Source organism: Zonotrichia leucophrys, chromosome Z (assembly GCF_028769735.1).
Source record: "Zonotrichia leucophrys gambelii isolate GWCS_2022_RI chromosome Z, RI_Zleu_2.0, whole genome shotgun sequence".
NCBI classification, from domain to species: Eukaryota; Metazoa; Chordata; class Aves; order Passeriformes; family Passerellidae; genus Zonotrichia; species Zonotrichia leucophrys.
In genome coordinates, this window is record NC_088200.1 from 38,479,889 (window position 1) to 38,494,097 (window position 14,209).

Sequence of the window (14,209 nt, forward strand, 5' to 3'; positions counted from 1 at the left end):
ACAGAGAGGGTGACAAAATATTGGATTGGCCTGCCTGGGGAGGTGGTGGAGTCACCATTCCTGGATGTGTTAAAAAAAAAACTGGATATGTCACTTGATGCCATGGTTTAGTTGAGGTCTTAGGGCATGGGTTGTACTTGATGATCTTGAAGGTCTCTTCCAACCTAATGATTTTGTGACTCTGTAATACTTTTTGGTCTCTTCAGTGGCATTACATTTATATCATTGCTTGTGCACATTCAGAATAAAACTACCTCATTGGATAGATAATGAAATAATGTAAGTTTTCTGGATTTTTAAAAATTATCTTATTTTTCATGTGTGTGAAACAGAGTTCTTTGTCACACCCATTGCACTCTCAGCAGAAGTCACTTTCATGTCTTTGAGAATATGTTTGATTTTTCTGTAATGCCATCTCAAGAAGATGTCATAATAATAGTGTTGCACTACTAGCATATTCAAGGGAATGCTTAACTATGTCAACAAAAAAAAAAAAAGGTGGTAGATGCCATTTTCCAAAGCTAACCATGGGCCTATTTTTATTGCGGTATTACAAAATAAGATTCATTTACCAGCAGTGAGGGATGCCCCTCACTTTTCTTCTCTTGCTGTAGCTGCTTTATAGCTATCTTCCTATAGAGTTTTCTGAACAAAACCTTCTGTTTCAGATCAGTACGTTGGTTTCATAATATTGGTGTGTAGTCTTGAGCTGTCTTTTTTATGTCTTGGGGTGCTGACTAGATCTTTTTCAAGGTGTTTTACCTAATTCAGCAGCCGCAGCTCTTGATTGTGGAATGCGTGCTGGCTCTTTTTAAGTTAGATCCTGAACTCTCTGCTGATACATGCCAACACTGGACAGTGTAGTTCTGGCACATCTCAACAGGACCTCAAGGACAGTGGACCATGAGGTCTGTATGCATGTCTGTACACTGTACATCCTTCTTGCTAGGAGATCAAGACTGTAGAAGCAAGAGACAAAGTAATAACAGAAGCCAAACCTGTGATCATAGGCAGTATTTAGTGAGATTGTGATGCTGCCCAGAGCAGCCTGTCATTCGTTGACAGTCTCCCCAGGAAAACTCTTAAGACAGTAACAGGCTTCATCACTAGCTGTCGCTGCAGCTCACTGTTCTATAACTGTTGGCATGACAACCATATTTCCTTAAAAAAAAAATCTGGAAGGAGGAATTTGCTTCCTGATCTACAAAGCATTTATATTCTGGACGTATTTCATGCTTTAGCAGATTCTGTCCTTGCACCACTTCTACGGAACTGCAAAATACTTTGCTGGTTCCCATGGCATACTATTTTTCAGAGGGGTCATCTACTGAGAATTTGATTGCCTGAGACAGGCTTCAAGAAACAGAGGATTTATTTGAGTCGGTAAAAGACCCTCAAGACTCTTGCATCTGGTTTCAGCTTCTCATGCAGTTTGATTGCTGGCTAGGTGACATAAATAAAGTCGTAGTCTCTAGTTCTCCTTGTTAATTTGAAATAGCTTTATATGCTGATCAGGGAAGCATACCTGATTACAAAATTAACAGCATCTCATTTATGTCAGGCAGACATGTAAAAGTCATGCTTGTTTTGCTAATCTAAAAATTGTAAGTGAAATTCATGCATTTGGTTTGTAATTAGTCAGTCTTACTTAAAGAAAAACAGTGCCAGCTTTCACTCATACAGAATATCTGATGATACTGTTTAACATAGACATAAATTTTGTTTATGTTTACTAAAGTTACATGGTATAATAAACTGCCTAGCAGGAAAAATTTTTGGTGTGTTTTTAACTGTTTCCTTACCAACTGGTACTTTAAATTTTTGTTTTTACACACTTTATAATAGTCCATTAACAGGTTTGACAGCAGAGATAGTAAATTTGAGTCAATTTGTTGGTATAACTTGGTATAAATTACTAGAAGTTTTCAGGTAGGTTTGTGTTTTCTTAGACAGCTTCAGTTCTATATATATAACTTCAGAATCAATACTAGAAAGGTATTTTAAGTCATATTTTTGTAAACTGGGGTAGTGGAATTTGATTTTACAGTAGTGTTGTGCTGATGGTTAGGGTCAGAGACAGATACCAACTTAAGGGATAGTGTAGTGTTCTATAACGCAAAACTGCAAAGAATCACAAAAGGATAAGCTAAGCAATGCATCTAATCATAACTACAAAAATTGCTTATAGTGATTAAGAAAGGTTACAATTACCCTGCTTTATCCTTCATCCAGATCTACATATCAGCCCAGGGAAGGTGTCAGAGTGAAGGACTGGAAAACCATGTCCAGCAGCTGGGAAATCCTGTGGTACATCCACCTTGCAGGCAATGAGGCTTCTGACTTTGCTGTGAGAGTTCCCCAGCTTTTATAATAAGCAAGCTACCATTACTTCTAATACAGAAACATCTGGTTTTATCCTCCTGTTGGCTTTCTCCCAAAGCCTGGCCAAGGCTCAAGGAGGAGCCAGGGGAGTTGTCTTTGATCCTTCGCCCACAAACAAGGCCAGATGTGGCCTTGTCCTGTTTCTGAATACAGAAAGGTAAATATGTGTTTCACCAGTGAGCAGGTACATATATCATATTGCTAATAATGTTTCACCGATTAATGGATACACATGACTTTTGGTTGAAGAGTTCGTCTAGAGGTCAGCTTTGGCACAGGGCCTGTTGTTTAGGCCTTCCTACATTAAGTACTGAAATACCTGTGTGTAGAATTAGTATTGCAGTCTGTAGTGATTTTAGTCAGTATTGGAGGCTGAAATTCATAGACAGAGGGAAAAAAAAAAAAAGTTTTTACCCAGTGGATATTTTATCTGAGTAGTTTATGTGCATAATACCCCTGCACCCCTGATTTTCTCTCTTTGTTTCTACTCTGTAATATTACTGGTTGCAGTTGCAGTTTCCTGAGTTGCTGCTAAACCTGTTTCACAATCAAGTGAGTATTTGCGCAGGACATTTGAAGAAAATTGCATTTTGATCTAAACCGTGCTCTGTAGTATTGAATTGCAGATGCAATTGAATTTGTTAAGCTGTACGGGAAAAAAAAGTCACATGTAAACGACTGTTACTGGAAGATTAAAAAGTTCGTCATCCTAGGGTGTTGTCTATTTTATGACCAGTGATCATCAGAATGCTCCAGGTACTGTTTTCTAATATTCAGTGTGAATATTAGATAAGTTTTATGCATGTGGAAGCTGCTTTTTGAAAGGTTATAAAATTGCATATGACTTCAAGGCCTCATTGAACCATTTTTGTATTTGGTATACTTACTATCTATCTTTCATGTCCTTTCCATTAAATTCAATTCAGAATCTACTTAAGAAAAGGAAAAAAAGGGTACTTTCACATTGTAGTGAAATTAAAACTAGTGAAGCAGAAAGGGTATTTTCTTGGTTTTTCATGGATGAGAGGGAATTAAATGCATCTACCTGATAGCTTTGGTTCACTATTTTGGCAGGATAGCTTTGTTAGTTTCTAAGGGAAAGAGCCTGATCACGCTGTGTGACTTTATCAGAAATTCTCTTATCTTTTGTCAGAATGTGGAATCAGGGTCAAGAGTATTAATTTTGGAAACTGAAAAAGTACTTTGAAATGCTTCTTAAATGCTTCTTCTTCAGAGATATTCTCCATAAAGAAATTTTATTGTTTGATTTTGTTTTTTGATAAAGACTTTCAAGTCAGGAAATCTGAACAGCTGTTTATGAGGAGTACCTACCAGTAAAACAGTGTCATATTTTCATAGGAGTCTTTTTATTTCAGTCTGATTTTGACTATACAATGTTACATGTAAAGTACCATAACACATATTAACGTGTCTGGAAGTGGAACTGTACATCTGTTCTCCTCTAGATAACCTTAAATAGTAATGCCAAATACATACTTACTTTAAAAAAATGTGGGGAGTACTGTTAGCATTAGAATAAAATAAACTTAATTTTCTTTGAAATAGCTGTATCCTCTCACATACCAAGTTGATATAGCCTAGAAGTTGTGAGTTAAAAATCTAGGTTTCATGTTTGGTTAAATTATTACTGTTTCAAGTGCAAAATTTTTCAGAAGAATTAGTCCCTGTGGTTAAGATGCCAGAAATACTTCTGACATGGAAGTTCAAAATTCTGATCAGCTGCCTGAAGGAGATTGAGGGGAGACCTCATTGCAGTTATAACTTAGTTGTGAAGGGAAGAGGAAGGAGAGGCCCTGGTCTCATCTCTGTGGTGACCAGTGGCAAGACCTGAGGGAATGACCTGAAGTTGTGTCAGGGGAGGTTTAGATTGAGTATTATGAAAAGGTTCTTCATGCAGAAGGTGTTTACATACTAGAAGAGACTCCCCAGGGAAGTGGTTACCAAGCCTGACAGAGCTCAAGCAGCATTTGCACAATGCTCTCAGGCACGTGGTGTGATTCTTCTGGTTCTCCTGTGCAGGGCCAGAAGTTGAACTCTTCCAACTCAGGATATTCTATGACTCTAAAACTGAAATAAAACCAGCTATTAAGTAATTCACAAAACCCACGTGAACCAAAGTCTGCATTTGAAGTCTAAAGGGTTGTTGTTGCTGGGGGCATATATGATAATTGAACAAGAAGCGGCAAACATTTCAATATGTGGGTCCACTGTATTGTTATGTTCTCTGACATGACTTGAAAGTAACAATGGTGGGTGGTATGGTAGCTAACCTTCTGTCACATATCAGTTTTTTAATTTTAATTTTTAAAAAGACATCACATTTTTGTATGTTGATTTGCATTTGTGACACGGGTAATTATCCATACCTTCAAAGTATATATTTTGGCTGAAGTATTTATTCACTCTGTGAAAAGGAAGCCATATATTATTTTGCCTTGTCATCAGAGGAAAATTGTGAGACCGTTATTGTAAAAGGCTGTCTTCTGAAGGTAGACCTGAGCAGGTGATGGAAGGCTTTATGCTGATGTTTTTTATGCAGTATGCATTTAGGCAAAATAATTCTTCTGATAGATTGGTGTATGTATGCAGAGCTCTGCTTCTTCTATAGAAACTACTTCTGTAGCAACTTAAATTATAGCAATTTGTCTTCTCTTGTAAGTAAACAAGTATGGAAGTACTAACTTAACAGATACGGAAGAACGCAGAGGTTTCACTCTGAATTTCTCAAAAACTATTCAGCCAATGCTTAGGCATGTCATGACTGTCAGCTTCCTGAGTCATCCTGAAGTACCCTTCTTGATGAGTACAGTAGTGTACTTACTTATTCTAGTGGTAAAATTTTAACCTTAAAATAATCCTACAAAAACTTGCAAGTAACCACAACCATGTAATTTTGTCCCACACTCTGAAATTTGCATGTTTAGCAAGTTACAGATCATAGCTTCATGGCTATTCATCATGTATTCTTTTCAGAGGCATCTGACATTTTTAGCTGGGTTTCAAATGCAGAACCAAGGACTTTGTTGTTGCTTACAGCCTTTCTTTAGTTTTTTGTATATGCACTAGATTAGACTAGACTAGACTATACTATACTATACATCATTTTGTTGAGAAACTTCATGTACTCTTAAGTCATTGGCTTTTCAAGAATTTTTTGTATTGCTTGTAGGTAATAGTTTGTGCTCATCAGACTGTGATTTGCAATGCAACTTATCCCAGAAGAACAAAAAAGCCTTCTAGACAGATACTGGTCATGTTAGATTTTTACTTCTAGGTTGTAATGTGCATATTAAAGGGTCAGGATCTACTGTGAGTCCTGGCATGGTCATATAACTGCATCTTCAGAAGCATCCTGAAGACATGGAACTCACTGCATCAGTGCTCAAAGGTAGCATCACAACATACTGTTTTGATATAAAATACATAAAAGATACGTATAATTTAGCTTTTTTTCAGCAAGTTTTCCAAAGTTTTACTTAGTTTCATTCCATGCAGTCTTCCTCCAAATTCTTCTCAGTTATTAAAAAACTATACTGGAATTGTCAGAAAGGGACACCTCCTGGTATTTATTATTTAACTACACTCTATTTCTATAAATATTTTCCTCTTTTGGCACAGGAAGTGAGTATTCTAATCTCTTAAAGTATGTTTATGTCATATCATGCTCTTTTAACACTGTGTGCTTCCTGTTCTTAATTGCCTCGCAGTACTTATATTAATAATAGATGTTTAAACCAAATTTTCCATGTTATTGCAAAAATTCTTAAGCTGTTTTCTATGAATGAGTAGATACAAGAGATTTGTGAACATCTATTGAAAAATAATTAAGCTATAATGATTTCTGAAAGCTGTTACTTTTTTTTCCTCATGTATTTATTTTTTGCGAGATACTTTATCTGTTTTGTTTTATTTTCTCAATTTTGCTCCCATTTACTTATGTTCCACATTTTAAACTTGGAATAAGATATTATGTTTGAGAATATGTGAATATGCTTAAATAGAAGAAAGAAGAACATGTGAATGAAAATATTTGATTGTTTGACTACTGGCAGTAGCTGAGTTTATTTCGACATATGTAAGAATGCCAGTTTAAGCTTTGTACCATAGACTTCTCTTGTTACATCATTAAGAGCCATGGGTTTCAGGGCACAGAAAATTTATGCTCATCTTTAAATTAGAAGCCTTGTGTTAGTCTATTATTCTGTTAATCAAAAAGAGAGAAAACTTCTACTATTTTTCTGAGCAGTTTAGAAGGCACCCCTGAATATATGTTTATGTGAGAGGTAAATAGTTCACTTATTGTAACACTACTGATTTATCTCAAAATTAGTAATTTCATGCTGGAAATCTGCTCATTATCCCTTTGTGTTTTAGTCCTTACCTGTGTTGTTTCCATAATGGAAGAAAATGCATCCTGTTCTTCATAGGAAACACTCTACTAAGATACAGTATCCTGCTGTTGAGTATGTCGCAGAACAAGAGAGTTTGTAATGGCTTCTTACTTTTTCCAGTGCTTAGAATTGTCAATTTTATCTTTACCATAGAGCAGATGCCTGTTGCTGCAAATATTTGCAATGATCAGTGGAAGCAAATGTCCTGGAAAGTGCCAAGACTGCAGTTTCTTTGCAAAGAGCTGGTCTGATGAGGGTATAAACTCTGTCTTTATACCAGGTATTTTTCTGATTAATTACTAGGGTCTTAGAAGATAAATGAGACAATTTTTTTTTTGTATGAAGAAGGGCTAAACACCTGGACATTTTTTTCAAAAATAATTTTTAAAAATCCATTCATTCCCATTCTCAAATTGAATTTTAAAAATCTTTTTCATTAGGAGTAAAATCAAACAAAAGAAATCTTTAGTTGTTAGCATTATGAGCTGCAAAACATCATCCACACTGCTAGTCTGCCAGTAGACATTGCGAAGTAAAGATTTCCTTCTTTTTCCACAACAAAAGGATGTCATGTTTATAAAAAGGTAAATGTCAAGGGAAAAAGACAAATTAACATTGCTTAGAATTACTCAGAAACCTGCAACAGTAACAGTATTTTGCAAAGTGTGGGCTACAACACAGCTGTAAATACTTGCCTTAGAACTTGGAAAAGAAACCATCCTGAATAACTATTTATTTATAAGTAGGCAGATATAAGTGTGTTTCTGATAGGTTTTGTATGCATGATCTCCCTTGTAAAGCAAACAACGTCTTAACCTTAGTAGGAGATGATTAATCTTTGGAATGCTGAATTCCTCTTTGTTCTTGAATGTAGTTATTATTGATGAGTATTTCCATAACTTCATTGCAGCATATTTCCTCCTCTTCTATGGCATTTGTCTGTGAGCCTGAATGGAGTGTAGGTGCTAAAAGCAATACTACTAAATTGAGCTTTGTTCATGAGTTCTGAACTAATTCATGAACTATTTTAGCAAATCATTAAAAATTAAATTTAAAAATTACCTCAGAAGAACAACAGGGCAATAAATCCCTTCAGTAAAAGATTTATTTTAGACCAAAGAAGGAAGTAAGTTCTGGAAGCAAAACCCTCAGTAAAAGCTAAGATATTACAAGCTATTACTATTTTCTTTCTAAACTTTTGAGAGGTCAGGGAAATAATATCTGTTCTCAGACAGAAACATGTTTAATGCTGACTAAATTCCAAGCTTATTATTTTAAAGGAATTTAGGAAAAAATGAGAAAAGATACCACCACCACCACCTCCTGGCACCCACCTTCTCCTGATGCCCATGAGAAAAGGTGATTTTCTCATGCAATTAACTTTCCTTGCCCCTTGTGTAGGGAAGGTAATGTACTTGTTTATGAAAAAGCATAACTCTAGTACCAGTTATCTCACAATGCCTTTGTCAGTATAGAGTTCTCTACACTCCTGTAGTAGGCTTTCCTGAATAAGAATTCTTAATAGGACTGATAAAATTAAAAAAGGGGGAAACCTTTCCTATTTTCACTTCCTCACTGAGTAGCACCAGTCACTAAATGCTCCAGAATCTTTTCTATGCAACAAGCACCTGTATCTCTGACATAGTGAGGAAAATAAAGGTCTCATAAAAATGAGACATCTCTGTCATGGCTTAGATTTTACTTCAAGCTGGATTGCTTGTAAATCCGAAGCTGGGAAACATGCCTGCAGTATTTTCTTTACAGTCTTCCAGTGTCTTTTTAAGTTAGTCAGTCGCTCAATTTTACTTCCAGTCATACTTCCAAAGATACCTGCAACTATATCCAGTACCAGTCTGCTAACAATATTTAGTCTTTGAGTTATCAATTTGCTCTAAGGTTCTGAACTATATGAAGGCAATCTGAAATACTCAGGATACCTTGTACTTGAGAAATGCTATTGTAAGATCCCTTTTGGAATATGTTTGTTTATCGTCTGGAAATTTTCCTGCCGAATATTTCACAACTCCATTATAAATTGTCCTCCAGTCATGAAGGGGAGAGTTTTTATCCCTGTGTTCAGAAGTGGATTTATTACTATTACTGTAAAGTGACAGGAATTCTTCAGCAGGTTATCTGGCTTTCTAAAATGACGGGAGGAAGGTTTGGGAAGCACAAACAAAAAGCCCCACCACAACAGAACAGTTCAGTGAGAAAGGGTAAGAGGATGATATCAGTATTTCTGGCATAGAGTTTAGATTCCTCTCTTATCTTTCTATTGCTCCTAGATGAGGTTGGCTTGGTCAAGAGGTTTTTGAAATTAAGTCTTTTTAGCAAGACATTCTGAAAAGAAGATAATTGTAGAAGACAATTGGCAGACCTTTAGATCTTCTCAGAGTGTGGCTAAGGAAGTGTGGACCACAGAATAGTGATGATTTTTGGGTGGTTTCACATTCAGGGTCTTGACACAGTGAGTATGTATTTTCTCAGTGCTCTGATTTTTTGAATAAAGTATCTTTATAGTCAGCATGATACAATTGTTTCTTTCTATAACCCAATTCCTTCCCTCTAATGGAGCACTTCCAATGCTCACCGAGCAGACAAGCAGTGGGGTCCTGGTATCATGAGTAGTTAATTGTGCTCTTCAATTTCTTGGTCCCCAAAGTTTTTGAAAATCTCATTGGTGCAAAATCAGCTTGAGAAGTTCCGTTTAACATCCCTGTTCGACCTTTGGGAGAGGGACAAATGAGACTAATTACAGATTTTTTTTATTTCTTTTTAACAAGATTTCACTTTTGAACAGAAGAAAATTTTATGCACTTGTCAGTGGGTTTTGTCATAACTGAGAGAGAGTTTATCAGTGCTGGCTCTGCATGATGCTTTTACTTGATAATTATCATATTAAAGGTGGAGCTTCTGCATTAAGATATCTTCTATCAAGATTAAATATTAGGATATTTGACCTGAAAAAATATTCTCAGACCCAAAAGAAAACACTGATGAAAAAAACTTTGATCCTATTAATATTTTAAGTCATTACCTTTTTTTTTTAATATTATGCTTTATTGCTTTGGTTGAGGCCATTTCTCTTTAAAGATAATTCATATTTTTGCATGGTTGTGTCAGAGCATTTTGTCATCAGTCTTTGAATCAAAATTTAGGAAAAACCTATAATTTACATTATTGTTCTCCTTAATGTCCAATTAAATATAGGCAGCTGGAGTTTCAGTGGAAATAATTGGGCAACTTCTACTAATTTTCAAATCCAAAACAGAAAACAGTCTATTTTCTCCCACTTCTTAAAAAGATGCTAGTTTCAGTGATGTGACGACACAGACTCTTGCTTGGTGAACATATGGCTGAAGAACTCATTTACCATATTTGATGAAATTTCAGCCTGTCTGAGAAGACTGTGTATTACAAGTTGCTATGTTTTTTCAATAACTGCATTTTGAGTTTTTAGAAAAAACAATGCTTTGATGAAAGCAAGTTAAAACTGGATGTAATCACAAATTCTTTGCCTTTGACAGATTGTGGTCTGTATTCTGTTTTAGTTTAGTCTCAGAAAAACTAGACTGGTGAGTCTGTTGTGCAGTAGTATTCAACAAGGAGGCGAAATTGAATTAAAATAACTCTTCACCAACCTTTAAAATTATTTTCATGTATGTATTGATTGCACTGTTGATAGAATATCTTAAGCCCTTTAGTCCAATTGCCAAGTGTTAAAGTCATTTTTCCTCACAGTCTTTATCTAGTATACCAACCTCTATGTTGTTGCATAGCAAGATACAATTATGATGTAAGGGAACTTGCTGTACAGAGCTTAGAAACAATTCTGATGTGAAAATTAGAAGCAGTCCCAGATGTCAGGAATGTTATTTGTAAAAAAATAAGCAAGAGAACTGGATTTTGAAGAGATCTATTTAAGAATGTGAACTGCAGGGTGAAAAGTTGAAGTCTTCATTGGTTGCCAGATTTAATCTGAAAACAAATGTAAGATAAAGAATGGAAGTATTTCAGACAGAGCAAGACAGAAAAAACAAAAACAAAATAAAGAAACTAAAACAACAGCAACAAAAAAAAAGGCAAACTAGGAAAACTTTTCTTGGAATACCAATACAATATTTCAAGAGGGATCATGTTGAAGAGAGTAATTGGTAAGGCTAGGTAGATGTCGTTTTAGGGTTTTTGGTGTTTATTGTCAGCTGTCCCTAGGTTTCTTTTCTTCCTTTCTTCTCTTCTAATGTGTTAAATGTGAACTTCATTTTGCAAAGCAGTCATGTGCTATTCATTACTGCACTAGTGACATGTTTTTTGGTTTTAAGTGCTTAAGAGCCCTAAACCTTAGTGCCTTTTGGCCAATAGTCAGTAAAATGCCCTGTTAAGTTACTTGTTGTTCCCAAAAAAGCTCATTCTTTTGGAGATTTTGTGTGATGGGGTTAGTGTTTATGTTCAGGGATTTGGTAAGATGGTGTGGGCTTTTTCTGTTCACCTATGTTTAAGTGCTTTCTCTTGAAACACTGAGTTTAATTAGCATGGTAGGGTATTTCTTTACATGTTAGTTAGAATATCTTTCAACTTTGCAAGTTGGAGAGGCACAGGGCATTGATGTTGAGGGATGCAGCAAGTTTTCTGAACGTTCATCTCATTAAGGTAAAATTGGAGAGGGACACAGAAAGAGTATGCATGTCCTGTACTCCTGTCCTGTTTCATCTGAACAGCTTCAAGCAGACTTAATATGTGGCTCTGTGCCACTTCTGCTCTGTGTGTCCAGTTTTTAGACTATATGTAGTACTGATAGCTTTCACTATGTCTCAGTTTTCTAGTTACCTAGTTATCTCCAGTCAAAGGAAGGGTAATTGTGTGCTGCAGTGTTTCACCATCTAAATGAAACAGGCCTTAGACACCAAAGCTGATTTTATGTGAGCACCTCCATTAATTCACTCTGCAACCACACTTGAGTTACCTGATTCCTGTAAAATTATTTTAAAACATATTAGTTGTATAAGGCCTACACAGTTATTGACTTGCAGAACACAGTCATGAAGCAAAACTGAGCTGTTAGTACTAAATGCTTATTTGCATCTGTAATTCTGAATTGAAAAGGTGTTGAGTCACAGTGCTGTATTATCACCAACAGAAGAATACATATGAAATATCCTGTCTTTCAAATGGAGAAAATAAACAGTTTGCATTTTATCCTTACTTTTTTCTGTTTGGAGCTCAGGTATCAATGTTGTAACGATGTTCCCTAACAATGCTTCTACCTCAAAACAACTCTTCTTTAGGAAAGATGAAAATCTAATTGCAAGCAGCAATAGGGAGTCACAGTGTCTCAGAAGTAACTTCTGCTTGCCTCCTATTTGCTCTTGGGAGGTGGAAGCTTCTTTTTGGAAGAAGACTGTTTGATTTCTTTAATCCATGATAAGTGTGCTCTTGCCTATTTAGAAATGAAATTGGTTTGTGTACATGGACTAAGTTACAGCAATATGCGTCAGAAAGGCAGGAACATTTTGTTAGTACAGAACTTAACACAGGGTCCTCATATTTCACTGGTGTATTTGCCTTTCATGAGATGCTTGACAACTTACAAAATTTGACATTAAATTTTTACAGCTGTCTGTGAAAAAATGAGGTGTACAGACTTCTTTTGGTACTGTTCTGTCCAGTTTCCTTTCCTTAATGGAAAGAAAGTGTTAAATTTTTATTCGTGTACTATTTTCCTTGACTCCCTTGCTGTTCACCTCACTAATCCAGAGGCATTTGAACATGGGAGATGTCTGTCTTATTTTGCACTGTCACACAGCCCATCATCTGTCAGGAACTGGAGATTTCTGCCTGAGATTTGTATCATAATCGTACTGGTAAAGGTTTGGAAGGGCATGCTCTTCAGTGTTGCACTTAGGGCCTGGAATAGTAAGCTTTTTTAACAAAGATCTCAGTCAGATGAATTTGCTTAATAAATATGTTGCTGCTGATACCCGCATGCTTGGATCATATGTGTAGATATATGCACAGGGCATTAACCGATCTGCTGATAATTGATTCATATGATACAGTTTTAAGACAAAATAAAGCATATAGGTTTAGTTTTAAATGTCATTGTTTATGTACAAAATACAAATTTGTCTCTTGAGAACAAATGTTAAGAGTTGTAATAGCGACATTTTTGTACTGCTTGTATTGTCAAAATGATTTTCGAGTGGGGTCACTAAGACCTTAAAGCTGTCTGTGTTTACATTGATTCATGGAAGTTTTGAAAACTTAATATAATAATTGATTGATTTATTACTGGCTAAATAGAAAGTTTAATGTTTGATGATAGATTTGTAATTTGCTAAGACTTCCTTTGCTACCTGCTAGCTACTGATTTTAAGAGTGCAAGAGCATATGTTAGTTTACTTGGTTTTATTTTTATCATTTGTCTTTACTAAATTGCTATATGTAATATTTTTTTAAATCCCAACTTTTATCTTTTCTTTTTCCTAATATTTATTTCCCAAAATACTGCCTACTCTAACCAAAAATTTTATGCAGAATTCTAAGTGAGATGTTATAAATTCTGTGATGACAGAACCACTGTGATTGTCTTTTTGGTGGTAGAAAATCTATTAAGCAAGCAAAAATATAAATATGTTGCAGTTAAGTGAAGTTTTCTGAAGGACAGAAAAATGTTAACAGAAAAAGTAAACAAAGTTAACAGAATGATTACTTGGTTGGTTTTATTTTTTTTATTTATTTTAAATCAGAATAGATAATTGTATCAGTTTCAGTAACCAAAACTTGATCTGTTCTCTGTAGAGCAGTAGGAATATATTTTCTGTAATGAAAGAATCTTTAAAATGCATGCAAGCAATTTCAGTTTTAAAATCGTACATGAAATTGTCTAATTGTGCTATTATTATTAAAGTAATAACAAGAATCAGCTAAAAATCTAATTTGAATGCTTAGAGTAATAAGGGAGAAATATGATAAGTAGTTGTCAATATTAAAACCAGCTGAAGGAGGAAGGCTTCAGGCCTTGTAGTAGGTAGAATGAAACAGCAGATTTCAGTATCCACAATCCTTTCAGTATTAAATTTTCAGTAAAATAAAATTACTTGTATATGAAAACATAGCCTTTCCCCAGCTCTCTTTTTTTTCCTGATCAGCTGATGAAGAGACTAGCAGCTCGCTGCTTTGCTGGCTTGTTAATTTTATCCCCACTAACTGTGATTTCCGATAGCCGGCCTGCTGATAGTGGTAAGGTAAATATCCTTTTTCATTGCCGTCTTGAAGATTCAGTAGAACTCCATCACAGGCATGTGTAGGTGTGTAACACATCAAAAGTCGGTGTTCTTCGTATTTCAGTGTACAACTGAGTGCTTGAGGAGAGCAATGACATTAACTGTTGACAGCCTTGCATGCTGTATTTATTG

At 35.5% G+C, this 14,209-nt stretch overlaps 1 protein-coding gene across 2 annotated transcripts in view; it reads left to right on the top strand.

Annotated features, from left to right (window-relative positions):
* SMARCA2 (SWI/SNF related, matrix associated, actin dependent regulator of chromatin, subfamily a, member 2) overlaps positions 1-14,209 on the top strand; it is a 115,168-nt gene that overhangs the window by 80,326 nt on the left and 20,633 nt on the right. Inside the window, exon 1 of one of the 2 annotated variants that reach the window (XM_064735303.1) lies at positions 13,931-14,038. The exons of the other annotated variant lie outside the window; for it this stretch is intronic. Within the exon in view, the coding sequence (XP_064591373.1) occupies positions 13,946-14,038 (93 nt within the window). The 5' untranslated portion in view covers positions 13,931-13,945. Of the gene's footprint in view, positions 1-13,930; positions 14,039-14,209 lie in introns of those variants that run through there. 2 annotated transcript variants of the gene reach the window in all.